The sequence below is a fragment of the Trachemys scripta genome, chromosome 1 (assembly GCF_013100865.1).
Source record: "Trachemys scripta elegans isolate TJP31775 chromosome 1, CAS_Tse_1.0, whole genome shotgun sequence".
NCBI classification, from domain to species: Eukaryota; Metazoa; Chordata; order Testudines; family Emydidae; genus Trachemys; species Trachemys scripta.
This window is the reverse complement of record NC_048298.1, coordinates 228,061,550-228,086,929: the sequence shown is the minus strand read 5'-3', so window position 1 is coordinate 228,086,929 and position 25,380 is coordinate 228,061,550. Positions and strand designations below refer to the sequence as shown.

Below are 25,380 nucleotides of genomic sequence, written 5' to 3'. Positions count from 1 at the left end.
CCAAGTGTTGCAGGGGGGAGTGGGGTCACCCTAAGCTGCTGGGCTTTTTAGCTCCCTCCTCCTCCATCACCGCCTGTGAAAATGGTGTGGGGCTGCTGAGGGGATGGGGAGAGAGCTCTGCCTGCTTCCTGCAGCAGCTCTGATTGGCTGTTCTATCCCAGGAAGCGGGCAAGTGGGGCAGGCAGCCCACCAAAGTGGGTGGCAGGGGAAATGGACTGATATTCACAAGAGGGTTGGAGCTTCCTGTGTCATTGCCAGACAGGCTCCAGCCCCAGCCAACCTTCTGTCACACACAGAAAAACCCATGAGAGTTAGAAATGCTGTCCTCCCTTCACAAGGCTGTGGGTGCTCCCCTCCACTCATAGAAATGAATGACTGTGTTTGGCCTTATATAAGACTCTTGCCATCCACATTAAGAAACAAAAAAAGGGAGAGGGGAACTCCATTGTCTTTGAATTTCTTGGAGTGTTTGTTAGTTTTGAAAAACTAGGGCATGGCTCATTGGCCAGGAGTTACCAGCAGAAATTATTTCATTTCATTGTTTTGGTAGATAGTAAGTCAGAATTCTCTCTAGCCTTTTATAAAATGCTCATTGGAAACATCTGTCAGTTAGCACTCACTCATTTTTGAAGCTTTTAATAGTTTCAAACACTTCTATATTTTTATATTATTGTCCCAAACTCTACCTTCTTTCTTTTTTGTTGGTAGTGTATGCTTAGAGGAGGAGGGAGGAGGATTCAAACCGGGTTTCCTCCTTTATGAAATCAGAAATATTCTGCTAAAGAATAGCAAATTAATCATTTGAGTTCTGAGAGAAAGAAAATTTCCCAAATGGTTTATTGGTCTTGAATCTGAATCTGCTTTGAATGAAATGAGATACGTTTTGGACCATCATACGTGTCACATTTTGTCTGCAGATACACACGCATATCCCTCAAGTTTCCCAACCTCTCTTTCACTTTACTTCACCATCAGTGATGTCCTGACAGTAGTTTAACAAAAATTGTCTACCTTACTGAGGGGGTAGGCTTTCAACTACCTGAAAGGGGGTTTCACAGAGGATGGATCTAGACCAGGGGTCAGCAACCTTCCAGAAATGGTGTGCCGAGTCTTCATTTATTCACTCTAATTTAAGGTTTCATGTGCCAGTAATAAATTTTAATCTTTTTAGAAGGTCTCTTTCAATAAGTCTATAGTATATAACTAAACTATTGTTGTATGTAAAGTAAATAAGGTTTTAAAAATGTTTAAGAAGCTTCATTTAAAATTAAATTAAAATGCAGAGCCCCCCGGACCGGTGGCCAGGACCCAGGCAGTGTGAGTGCCACTGAAAATTAGCTCGCATGCCGCCTTCGGCACATGTGCCATAGGTTGCCTACCCCTGATCTAGACTGTTCTCAGTGGCAGCAGATGACAGAACAAGGAGTAATGGTCTCAAGTTGCAGTGGGGGAAGTTTAGGTTGGATATTAGGAAAAACATTTTCACTGGGACTGTGGTGAAGCACTGGAATGGGTTACCTCGGAGGTGGTGGAATCTCCTTCCTTGGAGGTTTTTAAGGTCAGCCTTGACACAGCCCTGGCTGGGATGATTTAGTTGGGGATTGGTCCTGCTTTGAGCAGGGGGTTGGACTAGATGACCTCCTGAGGTCCCTTCCAACCCTGATATTCTATGATTCTATGATACTCTACTCTGCCCCATTTTCCTGGTGGGGGCGGAGGAGGAAGCATGGAAGAGGCTGGACCAAGATAGAACATTTATCTCTCAAATAGAAAGGCTTTCTCATAACCACACACAAGATGGGTTTAAGTTCTGGGGCACTCTGGCAGGGCAGATTGGAAGCCTTATGGAACCTTATTTTAAATAGAAAAACAGATTGTTCTGAAATTCATTATGATAATCAGTATGTTATCACCTGCCTTATCTTGATATTCCATTGATTTTATTCTAGGCTATCACCACACCAGCAATTTTCAATCTGACACCGCATAATTGCATTGCATAAATTGTTAAGGAGGAGGCCAGAGGTTATACCAGTTGGGTAGGGGGTAATTGGAGTTTTTGGCACCTACGAAACAGTGGGAGGCAATCTGTGACTGTGGGACAAGCACATATTGACTGTATGTGTCTGCTAAAATTATCAGAAGTGATATTATCAACAACGTTGATGCCCCATTGGAATGCATGGGGCATTTCACACTTCTCAGAGCTATTTCTTATAGACTGCTCACAGATTCAAGCAGTCACTTAATCTACATAAGAACAAAAGAATGGCATACTGGGTCAGACCAAAGGTCCATCCAGCCCAGTATCCTGTCTTCTGACAGTGGCCAGTGCCAGGTGCCCCAGAGAGAATGAACAGAACAGGTAATCATCAAGTGATCCATCCCCTGTCACCATTCTCAGCTTCTGGCAAACAAAGGCTAGGGACACCATCCCTGCCCATCCTGGCTAATAGCCATTGATGGACCGATGCTCCATGAATTTATCTAATTCTTTTTTGAACCCTGTGATAGTCTTGGCCTTCACAACATCCTCTAGCAAAGAGTTCCACAGGTTGACTGTGCATTGTGTGAAGAAATAGTTCCTTTTGTTTGTTTTAAATCTGCTTCCTATTAATTTCATTTGGTGACACCTAATTCTTGTGTTGTGAGAATGAGTAAATAACACTTCCTTATTTACTTTCTCCATACCAATCATGATTTTATATACCTCTATCATATCCCTCCTTAGTTGTCTCTTTTCCAAGCTGAAAAATCCCAATTTTATTAATCTCTTCTCATATGGAAGCTGTTCCATATCCCCAATAGTTTTTGTTGCCCTTTTCTGTACCTTTTCCAATTCCACTATATCTTTTTTGCGATGGAGCAACCACATCTGCATGCAGTATTCAAGATGTGGGCATACCATGGATTTATATAGAGGCAACATGATATTTTCTATCTTATTATCTATCCCTTTCTTAATGATTCCCAATATTCCATTTGCTTTTTTGACTGCCACTGCACATTGAGTGGACGTTTTCAGAGAACTATCCACAATGACTCCAAGAACTCTCTTGAGTGGTAACAGCTAACTTAGACCCCATCATTTTGTATGTATAGTTGGGATTATGTTTTCCAATGTCCATTACTTTGCATTTATCTACATTGAATTTCATTTGCCATTTTGTTGCCCAGTCACCCAGTTTTGTGAGATTTTTTTGTAGCTCTTCACAGTCTGCTTTGGACTTAACTATCTTGAGTAGTTTTATATCATCTGCAAATTTGGGCACCTCACCATTTACCCCTTTTTCCAGATTGTTAATGAATATGTTGAATAGTATAGGTCCTAGTACAGACCCCTGGGGGACACCACTATTTACCGCTCTCCATTCTGAAAACTGACCATTTATTCCTACCCTTTGTTTCTTATCTTTTAACTAGTTACCAATCCAGGAAAGGACTTTCCCTCTTATCCCATTACAACTTACTTTGCTTAAGAGCCTTTGGTGAGGAACCTTGTCAAAGGCCTTCAGAAAATCTGAGTACATTATATCCACTGGATCACCCTTGTCCACAGGCTTGTAGACCTCTCAAACAATTCTAGTAGATTGATAAGGCATGGTTTCCCTTTACAAAAACCATGTTAACTCTTCCCCAACAAATTATGTTAATCTATATGTCTGACAATTCTGTTCTTTACTATAGTTTCAACCAGTTTGCCCGGTACTGAAGTCAGGCTTACTGGCCTGTAATTGCCAGGATCACCACTGGAGCCCTTTTTAAAAATTGGCATCACATTAGCTATCCTCCAGTCCTTTGGTACAGAAGCTGATTTAAATGATAGATTACAAACTATAGTTAGTAGTTCTGCAATTTCACATTTTAGTTCCTCCAGAACTCTTGGGTGAATACCATCTGGTCCTGGTGACTTATTACTGTTTCATTTATCAATTTGTTCCAAAACCTCCTCTAATGATACCTCAATCTGGGACAGTTCCTCAGATCTGTCACCTAAAAAGAATGGCTCAGGTTTGGGAATCTCCTTCACATCCTTAGCTTTGAAGACCGATGGAAAGAATTCATGTAGTTTCTCCACAATGGCCTTATTGTCCTTGAGTGCTCCTTTAGCATCTCAATTGTCCAGTGGTCCCACTGGCTGTTTAGCAGACTTCCTGCTTCTGATGTACTAAAAAAAAATGTTTGCTCTTACTTTTTGAGTCTTTTGTTAGCTGTTCTTCAAATTCTTTTTTGGCCTTCCTAATTATATTTTTACACTTAGTTTGCCAGAGTTTATGCTCCTTCTATTTTCCTCACTAAAATTTAACTTCTACTTTTTAAAGGATACCTTTTTTGCCTCTCACTGCTTCTTTTACTTTGTTGTTTAGCCATGGTGGCACTTCTTTGGTTCTCTCTGTTTTTTTAATTAGGGGTATCCATTTAAGTTGAGCCTCTATTATGGCGTCTTTAAAAAGTTTCCATGCAGCTTGCAAGGATTTCACTTTTGGTTTGTTTTTTGTTTTTCCTGAAAACTAATATGGAGTGTGTTGATAGCATAGAACACAGTGGGTAAACTGAGGAGGAGGAAGGGAATAGAAATCTTGTAGGGAGGAGGTAGTGAGATAAATTACCCTTTTTACTAAAAAAAAAGCAAGCCCTGACGCTTCAAGTAGTTTGGGGCATTGCAAAGGTAAAAAAAGAAAAGAAAAGATTGATCGTCATATACTTTTTGTGAGCTCCCAGGTAAAATCATCCATAATAGGGATGATTAAGCAGTATTTATAGAGGGAGTGATTTCTCTGGAGGTCAGGAAATCACCCAAACCTTTATTCAGTTTGGTGGCAATATCTTAACAAAGCTGTTAAGAGCCTGGAAAGCCTCCAGCACACTGCAGCTTCCTCTTTGCTGCTTTGCACTGAAGAGCAGCCATCTGTATTTAAGAACACAAGACTTTTGCATACAATTTTTGCTGATCTGCTATCACAGTTCCCTGACTAACAGCACCTCTGGGCTCATCAAGTGGACCCTGTATTCCTGGAGGTTTCATCACATGACGCAATCTTTAATTAAAGAGCAATCTTTATTTCCTGGAGATTCCAGGACAATCCTGGAGGGTTGGCAACCTTACCCCTGCCCCACTCAGGTCCCAGGCCTGGAGGCATCACTTCTGTCAGGATGGAGACATCTGATTCCTCCACTCTCAGAGCTGGCCCAAGCTGCAGTCTGATGTACATCCACTGTGATTACCTCAGCAGACCTGACAATTCTGTTCCTTCCAGGAGCAATGACAGTGGTAACCAGTGATCAGACAGCCATCTTAAAGCAAAGTATTATTTATTGAAACTAAAAGCATTTAAGAGAAAATAGATTTTAAAATAATACTAAAGTAGTCTGTAGCAGGCCTGCCTTTCTCTAAGAGTTGCCAACTCCCTCAGACTCCCTCCACAGAGGCTCTATCTGAGTTAGGGTTGCCAACTTTCTAATCCTAGAAAACCAAACACCATAGTCCCACTCCTACCCTGAGGCCATACCCCCTGCCCTGCCCCTTCCCTGAGACCCTACTCCCCTGCTCACTACATTTCCCTTTCCTCGGTGGCTCGCTCTCCTTCACCGTCACTCACTTTCACTGGGCTGGGGCAGGGGGTTGTGGTGTGAGAGGGGGTTCTAACTGGAGGTGCGAGCTGTGGGGTGGGGCCAGAAATGAGGGGTTAAGAATGCGGAAGGAGGCTCCAGGCTGGGGAATGGGGTTGGAGTCCAGGAGGGGGTGAGGACTGCGGCGGGGGGTGTGGGTTCTAGGGTGGGGCTGGGGATGAGGGCTGCCGGTTGAGGTAGGGGGTTGGGATATAGGGGGGATGAGGGCTCCATCTGGAGGTGCAGGGTCTGGGGTTGGTTTGGGGTGCAGGAAGGGGCTCTGGGTTTGGGGGGGAGATCAGGGCTGGGGCAGGGGGTTGGGGCTCAGGGTTTGAGCACAAGCTTACCTCTGGTGGCTCCCGGTCAGTGGCTCAGCAGGGGGGGCTAAGGCAGCTTCCTGCTTGTCCTGGCACCACGGACCAGGCTGCGGCCCAGAAGTGGCCAGCAGCTGGTCCAGCTCCTAGGCGGAGGCATGGCAGGCAGCTCTGCGTGAATCGCTACTCTCACCCATAGGCACCGCCCCCGCAGCTCCCATTGGCTGCGGTTCCCGGCCTAGGAACCGGACCTGCTGGCCACTTCCAGGGTGCAGCTCGGAGCCAGGACAAGTAGGGACTAGCCTGCTTTAGCTCTGCAGCACCACCAACCGGACTTTTAACGGCCCGGTCGGCGGTGCTGACCGGAGCCACCAGAGTCCCTTGTTGACCAGGTGTTCCAGTTGAAAACCAGACACCTGGTCACCTTAACCTGAGTCAGTTGAGAAGCTTTTAACAACTGACCCCCTTTCTTCTCCTGAGAATGTTTTTTTTTAACTCTTCAGTGTCCTTTTCGATTTCATAGTTTAATAGAGTTTAAAGCCACCACTAGATCACCTAGTATGACTTGTTTTATATCATTCCATTTCACCCAGATACCCTTTATTGAGTTCAGAATTTAGTTAGACTAAACTGTTGTGTACTAGATACAGAGAACAGGAGATGTCACCAATGTCCAAGGCCCCTGCAATGGCAGGGAATTGATTAGGTGAGATATGTCTAGATTATCCCAGCAGGTGAACTATGCCCCATGCTGCAGAGGAAGGCAAAATGTTTCAAGGTCCATGATGATCTGACCTGTGGGAAAATTTCTTTCTGATCAAAATCTGATGATGAGTTTGAGCCTGAGCATGTGAGCAAGTCATGTGAGCCAGGCATCTAGGAAGGAGGATTCTCACCTCAGAGCATTCATCTGCCATGTCTGGTTTCCTGTCTCCAGCTGTGGCCAATCTCTGATGCTTCAGAGGAAGGTGGAAAACAAAACCCAAACAAACCCAGAACACATCTGGCCAATTGTGCACTGCGGGGGAAAAGTCCTTCCTGACACTTGAAGCCTTGAAACATGAGATTTGGTTATAGGCATTGTCTTAGTGCAAAGCTGAAAGTGTTCTGAGCATGTCAAGGGCTATATTGGCATTCCTGTTCTCCCCATGCTCCGTGAAGGAAGGGGGAATTCATAGAACCACAGCTTCCAAGGCCACAAAGGACCATCATGATCCCCCTGCCTGACCTCCCCCACTGCCTCCCGCTGACAGAGGCTGCAGAACTTCACCCAGAAGCCAGATGAAAGTATGTGTTATGAAATATGTCATGTCTTAAAGACTCCAAGTGATGGTGAGTCAAGTCCCTCCCCTTGTAAGCTGTTGCAATATTTAATTACCCTCACCATTGGGAAATCATGTGTTATTTCAAGGTTGAATTTGTCTAACTTTAACTTCCAAGCCATAATCTTGTTAGGTTCTTCTCAGCAAAGTTGAAAATCCCCCACTCTCAGATCATTTTCCATGTGTGAATACCTGTGCATACAGCGATCAAGACACGTTTCTACTTCCTCTTCAATAAGTTCAGCTCCTTAAGCCTCACATCAGAAGCCTGATTTTCTAGGCCCTGGACCATTCTTGTGGCCCTTCTTTGCGGCACACGAGCTGATTTTCAGTGGCACTCACACTGCCCGGGTCCTGGCCGCCAGTCCGGGGGGCTCTGCATTTTAACTTAATTTTAAATGAAGCGTCTTAAACATTTTAAAAACCTTATTTACTTTATATACAACAATAGCTTAGTTATATATTATAGACTTATAGAAAGAGACCTTCTAAAAATGTTAAAATGTATCACTGGCACGCGAAACCTTAAATTAGAGTGAATAAATGAAGACTCGGCACACCACTTCTGAAAGTGCCGATCCCTAGTATTTCCACAACCTTAATAATAATAATAAAACCACCTAGCTCTTATATAGCACGTTTTCCATCACTAAATTTCCAGGCACTTCACAAAGGAGGGCACTATCTTTATCCCCATTTTGCAGATGGGGAAACTGAGTGAGGTGAAGTGACTTGCATAAGGTCACCCCACAGGCCAGTGACAAATCTGGAAATAGAACCAAGATCTCCTCAGTCCCAGTCCAGTGCTACACTGCCTCCCGCTAAAGGGGAGTAGGGTGCACCATTCCCGGAAGCACTGCCATACCAGGCTGATGTGTGGAGTGGTTCGTTCTCCCCACCTGGGCAGCGGGACTCGGGAGCAGCCGCTGTTGCAGCTCCCACTGCTGCTTGGGGAGGAAGCGGCCAAGCACGTGGTGCTCTGCGGCTGCAGCTCTGGCGCCCGGGCCTGAACCCTCCGTGCCCGGGCTGCTGTCCAGCCCCTGGCCAGTCGCGTCTGGGCTGGCTGCCCAGCTGGTGCAATCCTGCGGGCGGCCCCAGGACGGAGGCATCGGCAGTCCCGTTCGTTCCCCTGCGGGACCCGCCCACTCCGGGGCCGCCCACAGGATTGCACCAGCTGGGTCCCTGCAGCAGGCCTGGGCGGTTCACGCCCCGGGCGCCAGAGCCACAGCCACCAAGGGCCACATGATTGGCTGCTTCCCCCGGCAGTAGTGGGAGCTGCAGCAGCGGCTGCCCCCGAGTCCCGCTGCCCAGGTGGGGAGAACGAACAGCCGCCGCCTGGCCCCGGAAAGTTGGAGCCCGGGGAGGAGGCAGTCCCCTTACCATACCTCCCTATTTTCCCGGACATGTCCTGCTTTTTGGAAATTCCTCCCAGATGGGGATTTGAGAACCAAAAAGCCGGACATGTCCAGGAAAATCCGGACGTATGGTAACCCTAGACCAGATGAGATGAAGAAAATATCGGGGTGGGGGGCGCAAAAAAATAAGCCGAGTGCTGCTGGCCAGCCGAGAGCACACACAAAAAAAAAAAAGCTGAGTGATCCTGGAGGCGCAAAATATCGTGACAAACAGCTCAAAATCGGGATGGTCACGATTTTATCAGAACGTCTGGTCACCCTACTCCTGCTTTTTAATACTATAGGGCTGTTGTTTTCAAGCTTTCCTTTGGAGCCACAAGGGTTTCAAACTTTTTTTTTTTTTAACTGTGAAAGCTGAAGTTCTCATATAGTAACATGATCCAGGTGCTGGGGCTTGAAGAAAAAAAGCTAAATATTGTGAGACTTACAATAAAGTCATGTGAGCTGGCAACTCTGCCGCTGCCTTTGATTCCTAGGACCTCCAGATAAAAAATATTAGGTAGAGAGAACTCATATCAAACACACATGTGCACACACACAATTCAACCCTCTCCACACTTGCAGACACATCAGCCTCCGCCCCTCCCCCCCCCGCCTCCCATGTGCACACACTCTCACCAACCCCAGCCAGGCATATATACCAGCCAGCACACCCCCACACCACTCCGTGCACATCTCACTTTTCCAGTCAAAAGCTCTCCCAAATCAAATGGCCCTAAAGGATTATATTTGTAAGTCCACTGTTCCAGCCTTTTACAAACCATCCCACACATCTGTTATGTCAGAAGGCTTCGACCTAACACTTTGTGAGCCGGACATATGGGAACATAGTTATATCATATCTATTTGTTTCCCTTAACTGCTGTCACTCCTCTCTTCTTCCCCCTCCCCTTCCCAAAACTATATAATTTCAGAGTCCACTAGGAAATTAATCTCTGTTTTAACCTGTCATCTTTATTTCCATTAACAGATGCTTACCCCAATTCTGAAGTGGTCTACGTCTGGACTAATAGCACTTCTACATCTGTGGTGGTTGCAGAAGATGGTTCACGACTTAACCAGTATCATCTGATGGGACAGACTGTAGGAACTGAAAACATCAGTACCAGTACAGGTGTGGTAGAATGCATCTTTCCACCACACAGTTGCTAACAGGAAAAGGAGGTGTAGTGGGGAGATGTATACGGGCTCCTGGCTCTTTGGTGGGGGCACTAGAGAAATGCATATCAAGTCTTGGCAACTGTACAGTAACACCTCAGAGTTACGAACACCAGAGCAACAAACCGACCAGTCAACCACACACCTCATTTGGAACTGGAAGTACACCATCAGGCAGTAGTAGAGGCCAAAACCAAAAAATGCAAATACAGTACAGTACTGTGTTAAACATAAACTACTAAAAATATAAAGGAAAGCAACCTTTTTCTTCTGCAGATTAAAGTTTCAAAGCTGTATTAGGTCAATGTTCAGCTGCAAACTTTTGTAAACTTTTGAAAGAACTATAAGGTTTTGTTCAGTTACGAACAGCACATATTTCAGAGCGATGAACGACCTCCATTCCCAGAGTGTTCATCACTCTGAGGTCCTGCTGTATTTGCTGAAATCGCAGCACTATTGCTGGCTTATTTCCCTGCTAGAGGAACGGCTCCAGGAGGCAAACACTGGCCACCCATTAGATCTGTACCAATCCTAGGTTTATAGTGATTTGCTTGATGAAACCGTTTGGGGGAGGGGGGAAGAGGGAAGGTGGCAGCTGTTGCCGGCCTTTGCAGCGTGTCCTGGGTACCACGTGGCCAGAGAGGAGGTGCTAACCCCAAGGATTCCCATTTCCTCCGTAACTGGAAGTGGAGGCGCCAGATGTGGCAGCATTAGAGAGGCAAAGAAGCTTTAATCCCAGCCCAGCCACCCACGTGAGGCCCCCTTCCCCCCCTCGCCTCCTGCTTAAGGCTTCCATGTCAGGGCAGCCCTGTGCTCTGATGGGGGTGGGGGATACCTGGGAGAGTGATGCCAGACCAGCCCTGACAGTTACATGGGTTCCGCAGCACAGAGGCTTTAACAAGTTATATAATATACTTGTCTTGAGAGAATTAATGAAGTAGAGTCTAAGGGCTCCTATGATTGGAATCAAAAATATCCTGTCTTTAAACAAAGCTATCCCCTCCCTCCATGGCTTCATTCACAGGAGGCTTTTAGAATGCAGATTTGAACAATGCTCTTGCAGAAAGTAACACTAGTAAAGCACTGAGACATATTTATTGTGAGGACCTGGCACCCCCTATCACTGGCTAAAAATGACAGGCTCTGAGGTCTAATTTGAGACTCTGAGGAGAAGGTGTAAACCAGATTGGTAACCTGGGCTATCCTTGGAAGGGATATTTAGGACACTTTATCATGTGCACAACCCGCTCCCCCGCACACACACACAATCACAAAGGTTGGTAGGATTAAGGAATGAAGGTGCTTAAAGCTCTCTATTCAAAATTAAACAAACAAACAAACAGCTCTGTGGAAGGTAGGACCCACTCTGAGCCCAGCTGGGCTTGCTGTTTACTCCCCAAACAATCCCAAAGCAAAGACAACCTTGCTCTACGTAGTACACGGCAACCACAAAGCAAAGTTATGATCCACTTCCCTGCAAGTTCTAATCATTCCCAACCCCTTCAATATCCATAGAACAGTTGCTAAATAAGCCAAAAGAATCAGCATCCAGGATATGCATGTAGAAATAATCACAGTCGTTACCCTAATAGCAAAGAGCCCCCTGGGGAAAGCAAGCTGCCTCCCATTAAAGAACAAAAACATGTTTCCTTACCAGTTCACCATCATAGCTGCATTGTTTTCTGCAATGAATGGCAGCTCCCCTCTTGCTTTCAAAACTGCCAAGAAAAAGATCCAGAGGATGTATGGGAGCATCTCCTAGAAACTCGCCCTGATCCTGGGAGAAAGAAAACAATCCAAAGCAGGCAGTGGGTGCTCCAGGGTGTCAGTTCTGGGCCACTTTCACGTCTCCGCTTTCCCGTGGAAGGCACCTTGCACTCCTCAACCTAAGGAAACAGCAGAATCCTAGGAGGGATCAAAAAGTTCGTGCACAGAAATCACGTCCCTTCCCAAAGATTGAGGCTAATAAATTACGGTTTTCCAACGTCAAGAATTTTTTTAATGTCCCAGGTTGCATCTGGGCAGGCTGGATTCTGATTGCAGGGTGGATCACAAAGAGCAGGACACAGATTGTAACCAGGGATTAGCAAAATACAAAAATCCGATTTTACACAGGGAAAGCATCAGTCAGTGATGGATTTTCTGGGCTTCATCAAGCTCGCAGTAGGCTGGTAATCAGGGTTACTTGTGATCGGATGTTTAAGACATTTCTCCTTTGTACAGAATTGTTGAATGCGGGGGGTGGGGGGGGAGGAAGGGGAAGGAAGAATACTGCACAAATCCAACAGTTTGGATCCTTTGGATATATTTTGGGCCATATGTCAAACTACACAACCCCTCCAATTGCACGGCGGGAAATGTTTGGGTATATAAAAATTTTATACACCTTTTATGCTGTCACTTCAAGCAGATGCTTTTTAGAAAGAGGTAAAATCTGGATCTCCACCAGGCTTACTGGATCCTACTGATTTTTGCACCCAGCTCCCCAAGTTCTGCCTGAAGAAAAAAGATACTTGGCTAGTTAGATTGCACACACAAAATCTTGGAATCTGGCACATTTTAGCACTGGCATGCTGCAAAAACCCTGATCCTGCTAATCTTGGCACTCAAGCCCCCAAATTCTACTGGCTACATAGAGAATACAGCTGCCACAAAAAAATTCCCCATGTAACAGTATTGCAAAAAACCAGTACAGAGCCCCAATACTTCCACTTCCTACATAAAGAACACATCCAGCCACTTGTATGTATCAAAATATTCCTGCACTGCCTACACAGAGAAGATATTCAGAACAAATAAAGAGAAAATAAATCCAGCCACTTCTGTTGCACCAAAGATCTTGAATTTTTGCACATTGCAGCACCACAGCACTACAAAAACCCAGACCCAAAACATAGATCCTGCTGCCAATTTTTGCACTCAAGCCCCAAATTCCAATATCTAAATACAGAACACAGCCAGCTGCTCCACCTATACCAAAAAATTACAGACCCTGGTGTATCCTGAGGCACGTGTGGTCTGGTGCAACAATGACACAATAACACAGATCTGACATACCTGAATTCTGCCAGAACCTGCCTTTTTTTTTTCACTGCAGGCCTCAGCCTACAAGTGTAGCCACCATTCCACCACTGGTAAAACAGACCTTGATGTATCCAGCCTAGCAGCATATGAAAAGCACATATCTGGGGTCCGGATTCTACCGGATCCTGCTATTTTTTAGCCATATTCGTTCTCCAAAATTCTATTGTCTAAATCATTTTTTTTAAATGTAGCAACTTCTAATCCATCAAAAAAATCTAAGCCAATGGTTCCTAAAGGATGGGCTGTGTCGTGGAAAGGAGGTAAATGGGTCATGGGATCGATGTGGAGGAGAGGCCTGGGGGGATTGGAGAGTTAGCCTGCCCAGCACTTACGCTGTACAAGTGGCTTCTGTCCCACGCCACTGGGCCCAGCAACCCCCCTTTGGGTGTTGTGACCTGGTATATGGGGTCACAGTGCCACTCAAGTTTGGCCTGCTTGCTCCTCTGTCATGACTCTTTGTTATCATTTTCCCCACTCCGTGAGGTTTTCTTTTCCTCTGAAAGAAGGATTTTGGTCTAAAATTCTATTTAAACTTAGGATCCTTAAAACATTGTAAAAGTCAGCATAACCTCAGATAAGTACCTCTTCAACAAGCTTCTGCTTTCAATGATCTGCTGCCTCTGTCTGCTGGACCTACTGCGGCAAGGGATGGCATAGGTCAAACCTGAGTGGCACTGACACCAAATGGGCAGGTCGCAATGCCACTCACTCAAATATGTCCTGGCCGCCCTTCCATCATAACAGAGAGATGCTGTGAACTCGTGTGCCAGGTTGCAACTCCCAGAGCAGGGAGTTAGGCCCAGCCCTGCAAGAAATGAGTCATCACTGTGGGATGAGAGCAGGGAAAACTCTTCAAATACCTGCCCCCGACACCTTGGGGCATCCCCTCTGCACCTCTCCGGGAGCAGAGTTGTGGTGCCAGGGTAGAGGATGCTGCTGAGGATGGTCAGTAGCCCCTCGGCAGGGTGAGGAGGTGGTGGTGGAGGAGGACACTGGCCTATTATTTCCCATCCCAAAATTTGGATCCTGGATGGGTCATAAAAAAACAAAACAAAATGCAGTTGTTTGGATGCCTTACTAAAACGTTTGGGAACCATTGATGTAGATCCTCTGCAACTTGGCACAGTTGCAGCACAAAATCACATAGCCTGCACTCGGCTCCAGCTATATCAGCTCATCTTTCACTCTAAGGCCAAAAATTCTACCACCTAAGTCCAGAAGAAATGCAGCAGCTCCATTTCTTCTTTATTATTAATTCTTTCTTTTGATTGTTGATGTTGAGAATGGCATCCCACTGTGATAGGTTCTGTATAAACATGTAACAAAAATTAGTTCCTGTCCCAAAGAGCTTAAGTCTAAGAGGGAAATCCTGGCCCTACTGAAGTCACTGGGAGTTTTGCCATTGACTTCAGTGGGGCCAGAATTTCACTCTAAGGCTAGGTCCACACTACCTGCCCGATTCGGCGGGTAGAGATCAAGCTTCTGGGATCGATTTATTGCGTCTCATCTGGACGCGATAAATCGATCCCAGAAGCGCTCCCCCGTCGACTGCGGAACTCCTGCTCGCTGAGAGGAGGAAGCGCTGTCGACGGGGGAGCTTGCCTACGCCGCGTGGACCCGCAGTAAGTAAACTTAGTTCGATCTAGGAAACGTCGACTTCAGCTACGCTATTCTCGTAGCTGAAGTTGCGTTTCCTAGATTGATCCCCTGCCCCAGTGTGGACCAGCCCAAAGTATAATGCTAGAGGCAACAGGTGGATACAATAAATGGCTAAGATGAGCACAAGGTAACAATGAGACAATACCAGTCATCATAATAAGTAGTGGTCACAGAGCACCAGCTTCCTCCCACCCCAAGTTGAGTTTTTTTGCAAGCATTGTGGCTGGAGAGAAAATGCAGATTTCATCGGGAGCTTCCTCCATGTGTAAGAGCAGCGTGAAAGAGTGTATTCTCCCTTTAAGAGACAGGCTGGAGCCAGCAGCTGCCCCCCACCCCGCCCCAATCCCCTAAAACTGGTAATGTGAACCTACTGCCACCCCAATCTGGGGAAATGAAGGTGGGGCATACTTGCAGTGCCACACTGGACCACAAGGGGGGATGTGGGGATAACTCACACCTTTACAGGCAGTATGGGGGAAAGTGCAGAGGTACTTACTGGAAAACTGAACAATGGGCAAAGTTGGCATCTTTGGTGGAGTGGACATGGGGGGACCAAAGTCTCAATACTATGTAAGAAATGACAGGATGTAAATCAGCCAGGACTGGCCTTACAAATGAAAACAAGTTTTGTAATTTGTAATTTAAAAACAAAAAAGAGCAGACTTCTGTGCATCCTTGCTGAATAGCACTGTAAACACATTTATCCAGCCTGCTGCTTCCTACCAGTTTTTGTCTCCCCTTTTCCCCTTCCTCAAGCTGTACTGTCAAAATAGACAGCTCTATTTGACTGCTCTTAGTTGACCAGGAAAATCCAGCTCCAATACATCCCAGTGCAGTAGCAGCTCAAAAGACATGTAGCTGGTACGCAGACACCTGCTGGATCCAGCCCATCTGTGGCCTCGTACACAAACTAATCCTGCTAAATAGAGAGCACATGCAGCCAGGTGTAGAGCACCAAAAAAATCCTGCATACCAGGTATGGGATTATCACAAACCAATGTGTATAGGAAATTATCCAGTTATAGGGATATGCTACCTGATTTTACAGCAGACCTTCTCCCAGCCCCTTTCCCCAGCACTCTTCCAGGATCCTTTTCACAAGAAAGCGAGAAGCCAGAAGAGAGCCCTTCCCTGGGCACAAGGATTGAGGCACTCTTTCAGGTAGATGGGTCCTGAGCTTTTTAGGGGTTTATAGGTCAAAGTCAAGACCTTAAACTTATCTGGGAAGCCATAAGCAACCAGTGCAGATCAGGGAGCACTGATTGTATGTGCTCAAAGAGAGCTACTCTGCTTACCAGGCAAGTCACCACATTCAGCATCAGTTTCAGTTACTGGGTGGCTAAGTGTAGAGTACATCACAGTACGTCTATACTTACCCGCTGGTTCGGCGGCAAGCAATCGATCCCAGAAGTGCTCGCCGTCGACGCCGGTAATCCTGCTCTGTGAGTGGAGTAGGCGGAGTCGACCGGGGAGCCTGCCTGCCGCATGTGGACCCGCGGTAAGTACCTTTAAGTTCGAACTAAGATACTTTGACTTCAGCTACGTTATTCACGTAGCTGAAGTTGCGTATCTTAGTTTGAACTGGGGGCTTAGTGTGGACCAGCCGTTAGAGAGAGTTTATAGGAGCAGAAAACAGCACTAGATGGGCAGCTGCATGAAGAGAAGCCAGGCAGTCTTAAATTGCACCGCTCTTCTCCTGCCCGCACAAGGGGGAGAGTCTTTCTACACTAGGGGCAGCAGTGTGGCAGTTTCCCCACTGCTCTTTTCCTCCAGACTCCGCTGGCCTCTTCCAGTTACTATAACCACTTCCTCATGGGGCCCATTAGAGACAGAGGCAGCCTTTACACCTCAGAGCCTTTACAACTCAGAGTGGTATCAGCAGTAGATAGCCAGAACTATTGTGCCCCCACAGCCTCATACCCCACTGAGAGCTTACCCAAACTGGGGTTAGATCCCAGAGTCCTGATATGGCAGGTCCACATCTCAGGCTTGGTCTATACTACACAGCTCTGCCAGTGTCATTCTGTCGGTCGGGTGTGTGAAGAGGTTTGAGCCCTGACTTACATAGCTGTGCTGGCAGAAGTCCCTTGGGTAGATGCAGCTGTATCAGCAAAACTGTCCTTTTGCTGGTACAGCTTATTTTGCACAGAGGGGCTGGAATAAATTATACTGGTGCAAAGCACAGTTTTGCTGATAGAAGCTGTATCCACACTAAGAGCATTTTGGCAGCATAGCATACCAGTACCAGTACCAGTACCAGCTATACTAGCAAAGCCATAGCCAATTAACCACACTGTCTCTCATAAATAATCTGCCAAATCTAACTACTCAGCTGTGCTGTCTGTAAAATATGACCATACATGCACATGTAACCTAGCTGTGTTACACATCCTCCTTTAGAGGCTGGTCTGCAGAGGACAACAATCATTGCATGCTACTAAATATTGTATTTGTAGTTAGTTATCCTTTAGCTCAAGTGGTAAAGGTCTATGCTGCACTTGTCTCTGAAGAAAATACATTTTGGGGTCGTGGCAAAAATGCCAGGATCTGGCAGAATTCAACAGTTTTATCACATGATTACACCAATCTGTATCAGAATAAGAGTGGCTATACTTGTTCTCTATTTAGAGGGTAAAATTGTAAGTGTGGAGCAAATATTAGCTGGATTGAATTGTAGGATGTGTGTGGCAAATTACACACCAGAGTGTGTCAGGATCTTGGTTTTTCTGATGGTGTAGGAGGTCAACAATTTTCTATATTTCAGTAGAGGGATTTGTGCTTTGGGAGCCCAAAAGTTGCCTGGATCCAGTAGGATCCAGGTGCCATATACAGGATTTTGCAGCAGCCTTGTGCCAGAACTGGTCAGGTTCTAGATTTGTCTGGCATATTAGGAGAGAAGCTATGGACTGTCTGTTTTGGCAGTGCATTTTGGGGGCTTGAGTCCAAACATCAGCGGGATCAGATAGGTCTCAAGGATGGCATAGGGATGGATGCAAAGAGATCTGGAATGTATTGGTGCAGTCAGAGCAGCTGGATGTGTTCTCTGTGTAGATGATGGAATTTTGAGTCTTTTGTGCCAAAATGAGAAAGATCCAGCTTGGTCTATGTCAGGATTGTCACACAGAGGCAAAATAGAACCAGTAACAACTTCATTGGTAAAATAAAGAATAAATTAATTAGTTTAAAAAAGACTGGCTCCAACACTTAGTAAAGACATGCAGCTATAATCTTCACACAGTGCCACCTAGTGACTAAATATTGTAACACAGTTTAAACTTTCCATCCTCTCAAAAAAAATAATTAATTAATGGAGATATCCTATCTCCTAGAGCTAGAAGGGACTCTGAAAGGTCATTGAGTCCAACCCCCTGTCTTCACTAGCAGGACTAAGTACTGATTTTACCCCAGATCCCTAAGTGGTTCCCTCAAGATTGAGCTCACAACCCTGGGTTTAGCAGGCCAATGCTCAAACCACTGAGCTATCCCTCCCCCCAAATATTTTTATTTATTTTATTTAGGCTGATTTGTATTTGTAAGGGCTGTCTCTGGCAGGTTTGGAATAGGTGAATCTTTTTCTTCTAGTTCTGCACCTGCACTTTGTAGAATTGTTCAGTGGATTGTTCGGTCTCTGGAACAAACTGAAGATGTTGACGATTTCTGTTGAACGCTCCATGGTCTGTCTCAATAGTGTATAATCAGGGTGAGGTATTTGTTTCCTTTACAACAGCTGGAGTTCTCCATCCTTCTCCTCTACCCAAGGAGACACAAACAGGCAATTTTCTGAGTGACATCAGTTATAAAAGTGTTCATATGCTCTTTTTGCTTGTTGATCTGACTTGGCTACTTTTTTTCAGGTCTGGCCATGCTGGGGCTAAATTGTTTTCCAGGATTGGAACAATCCTGAGTTGCCTTCCCATCAGGAGCTGGGTAGGGCTGTAGTCAGTAGCTACTAACAGTAGTAACTTGTTGCTCAGTAGAGCAAGGAATGGATCTTCCTGCTTCAATATTTTCTTGGATGAATGTATAGCCCCCTCAGACTCTCCATTTGCTTGTGGGTAATGTGGGCTGCTAGTGATCTGTTCAAAACCACATTTGGTTTAGAGTGACTGAAGTTCAGTTGTGGTGAATTGTGGTGTGTTGTCTGTCACTAGTTGTTGTGGAATATCAAAACTGGTGAATGTGCTTTTTAATTTCTCAATAACACTACAACTTGTTGTATCTTTCAAATATATTATTTCAATATATCTAGAAAAATAATCCACTACAACTAGGTAATGATGTCCTCTAAATTCACACAAATCCAGTGTTAGCCTTTTCCAGGGTCTGTCTGGTATAAGTGTTGTTATTTAAGTCTCTTCGCACACATGTATCTGTAAAGGTTCTCACATGCACATTCACTTGCCAGGAACCCCTTTTCAATCTATGCATATCATTTTTCTTCTTCTGTAAGTGTATGAGGGCAGAATGCAAATGGTTTCCATTCAGATCCATGTAGATGCAATAACGCACCACCAAGGCCAGAGTTACTGATATCTGCACTGACCATGGTAGAATTTAACTACCCCAGTTCTAGAGATAATTTCTTTGCCCTTTTGAAGGCAGTCTCCTGATTTGGGCCCCATAGTCAGGAAGTATTGGACCTTAGTTGTTCATTCAGTGGTTTTGTCACTGTAGAAAAGTCTTGCAGCTATCAACCACGATAGTTTACCATCTCCAGTATGTGTCTCAGTTCTAGTACATTTGTTGGTGCATTCAGTTCTCTAATTATATTTACTTTCTTGGGTATAGGACTAATTCCAGCTGTTCCAAAAATTCACATTGGAAAACACACTTTTCTTTATTTAGATTGAATCAGTACTCACTGGTTTAGGTCAGGACTTCACTGAAGATTTTGTTATGTTCTTCCACTGATGTGTTGTCCCTAAGAAGGACTACCCCATTTATGTTCTGTAATAGCTCTGCCATCTTTCTTGGGAAATTTTCAGGAACATTGGTAATCCTGAAATGGAATCTTTGAAAGCAAAATGTCCCAAATGGTGTAATGAATGGAGTCAGTTTAGCTCTCTCTCTCTCTGGCTAAATGAAATTGCCAATTTTTGTGCATTTACAGCATTTGTCTCCTTTATTTAAACAATCACCTCTTGTATTGTCATCTTTCCCACGTTTTGAGCATCTAGTCTGAAAAGTGTTTATATTTTGCCTAGGGCTCACCCCACATTGCCTTTGAGGATTGATTACAATTTGCTTTTTGCAGCTCTGCTATATCTCCTATTGCAGTGGTTCCCAAACTTTAACAACCTCTGAACCCCTTTCACGAAAATGTCAAGTCTCGCGAACACCCTCCTAAAAATGAATATTTCCAGGGATTTTCTCCTTTACCTGAGTATAAATTATAAAAGCAGCGATCTTGGAAATACACAATTTGTTTTTATGACATGCTTATTACATACTATTTATTATTAATTATTATCTATCATTACAGTATTTTTATTACATTATGAAAACTACAACACTCCAAGATCTCACTTTCGTAGCTTGTATCACTTTGAATAAGCCTGTTATAAGACAAGGCTCCTATGTTTCATCAAGGAGTATCAGATGTGAAACAGCAGGAAGATATTTAAGAAGTCAACTCAAAGAGTTCCTTCTACACAAGCATTCAGGTCTTGAGCAGTCCAGGCAAACAACACACGTTACAACAAAGCTTAAACTTGTTCTTCATAATAATTTTAAAAACAGTACTAGCTGCCTATTTCATTTTAAAAACAGCAAAAAATATCCACCTCCCCTTCCTTTTCTTATAAGGAGTCTTGAAGTTTAAATCTCCTCAGTGTGATAGATAGGCTTGCTTTGATCTGCTTAGCTCTTGGAAGTCCAGGGGCTCTGGGCTGCTGGCCCTGTGCTGCCTGAGGTCCCTAGGGACAGCTCTGTCCGCCATTAGGGATTTTTTTTCCCGAGAACCCCCTATAACATTTCACGAACCCCAGTTTGGGAACCACTGTCCTATTGTGATTCTATTTGTAAGTCACTTCCTCTAGGTTTCTTTCTGGTGGCCCTGGCCTCTGTTTGGATTTTTAATACTCTCCAATTGTCTTGCTATTTCTACTGCTGTGTGAAGGTTTAAATCTTCCCTCATTTGCAGTTTCTCTGTCAGTCCCTTGTCTAAAATGCCAATCAGGACTCTTTCTCTGGTGTGCTCTTCCATTTTGTCTTCAATATCAGTTTTCTACCATGTCATACAAGCCTCTTATAAATGATTCCACAGACTCCCCAAGTTTTTGGACATGCTGGTAGAAACGGGCTCACTCATCAGCCACATTACACAGAGGTGTAAACTGCTCATCAAACACAGCCAGCACCACAGCGTGGCTCTCCTCTCCAAAGGCAAAGGATTTAAAGATGGGTTCAGCTTCCCTGCCCATAGCATAGACTAAGGCCTAGTCTTCACTTACCGGCTGGTCCGGCGGCACGCCATCGATGTTCTGGGATCGATCCCGGAAGTGCTCACAGTCGGCGCCGGTACTCCAGCTCGCCGAGAGGAGTACGCGGCGTCGACGGGGGGAGACTTCCAGCCGCGTCTGGACCGTGGTAAGTCCGGACTAAGGTACTTCGAATTCAGCTACGTTATTAACGTAGCTGAATTTGCGTACCTTAGTCCGAAGTCCGGACTAAGTGGGGACCAGCCCTAAGGAACACAACTGGACCAGGCCCTTCTCCTCCTGGAGTTTAGTTGAAGTGCAAAACCCATAAATCGATCCTTCCAGTCAGTCCAGTCTGCTCCATCAAAGCTGAAGCTCTGTGGAGCATGAAATTTAGGCACTTTGACAAAATTCTGCCATTTATATTGTTTTTCTTCAGAAACCATGTCAGATTAGTCAGCCAGAGATAGAGGCAAAATGGATACTAGCAACAGCTTTATTGTAAAAAAGAATGTAGACTGTCTTCAGTGCTAGGTAAAGATAGGCTGCAGTAGTCTTCACACACCACAGCCTACTGACAAACCGTTATAATGCAGCTCAAACTTTCCATCATAATCTATGTCTGAGATCTAGGATTTTGCAGTGCTCTGGTGCTAGAGCATGCCAAATTATGTGGTGCTCTAGGAGTGGTGAAAAGTATTCTGTGATAGTGGGGTGGAATGTCAGTGGGATCCATATTCTAGATCCAGGTTTTTGCAATGTTGCATGACTGGAACATGCCATAGTTTAGACATGTTCAGTGCAGTGCAGTCTGGTCATGTTTCCTTAGTAGAAATCTGGAGGTTTGGCTGCAAAAATTGTCAGGATCAGGTTGGATCCTAGTACCAGATCTTGTTTTTTGCAGCATTGTACTGCTGGAATGTGCTGGTTCTGTACCTTTTTGATGCACTAGGACCAGTTGGATTTACTCTTTATTTTGGTGGTGGAATTTGGGGCCCAGGACTCAAAAATTGGCCGGATCTAACAGAATTCATGTCACCTATCCAAATTTCTGAAGCCTTGTGGCATTAGAACATGCCAGATTCTGGAACTTTTTAATGCAGTAGGAGCAGCTCATTGTGTTGTATAATTATGCAGTGGCATTCTGGAGGCATGGGTACAAACATCAGCAGGATCTATGTTCTGGAACCTGGTTTTTCCAGCCTTGCAGAGCTAGGCTGCATAGAAGACCAGACATTTCTGGTGCAGTGGAAATGGCTGAGTGTGTTCTCTCAGTCAGTGACGGAATTTGAGGATTTGGGCACAGAAATCAGCAGGATCCATCAGTTTCAGGCATGGTCTGACTTTTTCCCACCACTGCATTTTTCTCCTTCTAGGTGAATACACTATTATGACAGCACATTTTCACCTGAAAAGAAAGATTGGTTATTTTGTCATCCAGACGTACCTTCCGTGTGTTATGACCGTGATCTTATCACAAGTGTCCTTTTGGCTAAACAGAGAGTCTGTTCCTGCTAGAACTGTCTTTGGTGAGTATTTCACTCCTTTGTGGCGGTTATGAAAGGATTGTCTTACTCAAAGGGGTGACTTTGTGTAAGGAAATAATAGTTTACTCTGACTTATTTCTAGTCCAGGTGATTCTGTTCCCCCTACTTCTGAACCAGTTTAAACCATATGCTCTCTTCCTACCATGTTTCCAAGTCCTTTGACTTAGTTCTGATGAAAATTACACAAGAATTAAATGAGGGTTGGTGTAGGAAGAGGGAAGAAGAAATCAAATCTGTGTGTTTTTATTGTAATGGGGGAGGGGTTAATACATACCCTACACACAACAATGAAAACACTGATTTCTCTTCAAAAGTTTTAGTGTGTCTGTATTTCAAGGTGCTGATCTACATGAATCATAAAAGAGGTTAATTAGTGCCAATTAATTTATACTGATGATAATAGGGGTATTATTATCATCAATACAAATTAATATAATTACTCATTTACAAACTGTATCCATATTACAGAATGTATAATAGGTAAAATCCTTTTGGGATCTCTAAACAACTTGAATTATCACTAGAAGATTGCTTGTAAGCAGGAAGTAAACACCCAAGACTGATGCAATATGAAAACACAGTGGCTGGGAAAGGGAGGAGTGCAAAAATCAGTTTTGTACAAAAGTGTTTTCCCACTAGTAACAGGGAGCCAAATCTTGCTATTGATTTTTATACAGAACTCTCCACTGACATCAGTCAGGCATTTTGCTTTAAAATCAGTGGTATGAGGTGGGCCAGGACACCACAGAGACTACCTACCATGATGCCAAAGGATTGGGGACCTAATTCCACTCTGTTACACCTTTTTAAATCCAGTGATATCAGTGGAATTTTTGGATTTACAGAGGTGTAATTGACAGTAGAATTTACTCCTTTGAGTGGAATCAGTAACAATTTTGTTATTAATTTCAGTGGCAGCAGGATGAGATACCTACAATGGTTGGAAATGAATTATTGAAAATAATTTATGTTGGTTTTTTATCTCCAAATATTGAAATCTTGCCTTATTACTGCAATTACTGCTAATTAGTTTAGTTATTCAGATCCTAATAAAGTGACTTCCAAGTTTCTTTTTATTACCTGTGATAATCTGCATTGTTAGGTTGTTCTACAAAGTTCATGCTCTATATTGGCTGAAATCCAGAAGGAAAAAGATTATAGGATTTACATGTATCTTTCCACAAACATATCCCTGCAAGTATTAGAAAGTCCGAAGATTACATTAATTCCTCAGTACACGGATAGCAGATTTTGTAATGTACTTCTTTATAAATGAGGGCTGCTATAAACGTACCACACATCAACGTGAATGAATAAAATAAGTAAGATTCTGGTTTACACCACTAATCTTTATGCATACAATTTTTAAAATGTTCTTTCAATATGTAGAAATTAAAGATGAGCTGGGTGCCCCAGAAGTCAGAAATAAGCTCCTCAAGGCAGGGACCTTGTTTTTCTATTGTTGACCAAAGTACCACGCACTTCTAAAATGCTATACAAACAGTTATTTCCTTGGGGCTGCTTAGGCATCAGGGCCTAAGTCACAAAACATTCCAAGTCTCGTGCAGAATCCTAAACTTAACTTTTTTTTTCTTTTTAAAGGAGTAACTACAGTCCTTACCATGACCACCTTAAGTATCAGTGCCCGCAACTCCTTGCCAAAAGTGGCCTATGCGACTGCAATGGACTGGTTTATAGCTGTGTGTTACGCCTTTGTATTTTCTGCACTGATTGAATTTGCAACAGTCAACTATTTTACAAAGAGAAGCTGGGCCTGGGATGGCAAAAAAGCTTTGGAAGCTGCAAAAATCAAGGTTCTTAATTTACACTTTTTGAATTACTAGAATAAGATTCAGTTACCTTGCACAGCACAAATAACTGAATGTACAATTTGCAACTGCTCCATAAAAATGTGTTTAATTCACTCATGTCACACTGTCACTGACCTTCAGGTGATAACTTGCAGGGCATGCTGATTTTTTTTTTTTTTAATGCATATGCTGTCAGAATAGGAAATATTTGTCTCTACCATGCATATGAACTGATCTGTGTTTGGAAGTATGACTGCGAGAGAGTTAAATGTATGTTACAACTAGAGCTGGGTAAAACTTTTGGGACAAATATTTTATTCACTGAAAATGCAATTTCAAGTTGACCAAAACTGTTCACAAATTCATTCTGAATTTGGCAAATAGTTTCAGTTGAAAAAAAAAATCAAAATACTTCATTTCAGTGTCTTCAAAACAGGCATGTTGATTTTTCGTTTCAAAACTATGTTCCATTTCAAAATGTGCTTAAATTTTTTTAAAAGGTTAAAAAGAACCCAAATCTTTTTTCATTTCACTGATAGCATCTATTTTTTTTTTTGCATCAATCTGAAACCATTTTTTTCCTTTAGTCCCAATGCCAAAACAAAAGATCAATTATAGCTCTAATTACTATGGATTTTCTTCACTGAAATTAAGAATTTAAACAAATGTGTAGCATAAAATTAATATAGACAGTCCATTCCTGCTGTTATTGAATCAGTGGGAAAGCTCGCATTGAGTTCAGTAAATCAGGATCCCACAACAATCACCATAAATGCAATACAAATAAAAATACAATATGAAAGCATGAACATTTCAACTGCAATATATCCAGAGTTATTACAAATGTAGGATCTGTGTACAAATATTTAGACTATTTAATGCTTACAAGCATAACTTTATTCACAGGAGTAATCCTGTCAACTTCATTGAAACTACTCCCATGTGAAAGTTACATGTATAAGTATTTTCAGCATCAGAACTTTACTGGGCACTTTGGTGACTATTGTCAGTAATAAGGGCTATTCTAATGTGTTTTATCAA

The 25,380-nt window shown here is 43.8% G+C and overlaps 1 protein-coding gene across 1 annotated transcript in view; it reads left to right on the top strand.

The window, feature by feature from the left end:
* GABRA5 (gamma-aminobutyric acid type A receptor subunit alpha5) overlaps positions 1 to 25,380 on the top strand; it is an 80,712-nt gene that overhangs the window by 53,367 nt on the left and 1,965 nt on the right. Inside the window, exons 7-9 of the mRNA XM_034757917.1 lie at positions 9,632 to 9,775; positions 22,358 to 22,510; positions 24,131 to 24,342. Coding sequence (XP_034613808.1) covers positions 9,632 to 9,775; positions 22,358 to 22,510; positions 24,131 to 24,342 — 509 coding nt within the window. The remainder of the gene's footprint in view (positions 1 to 9,631; positions 9,776 to 22,357; positions 22,511 to 24,130; positions 24,343 to 25,380) is intronic.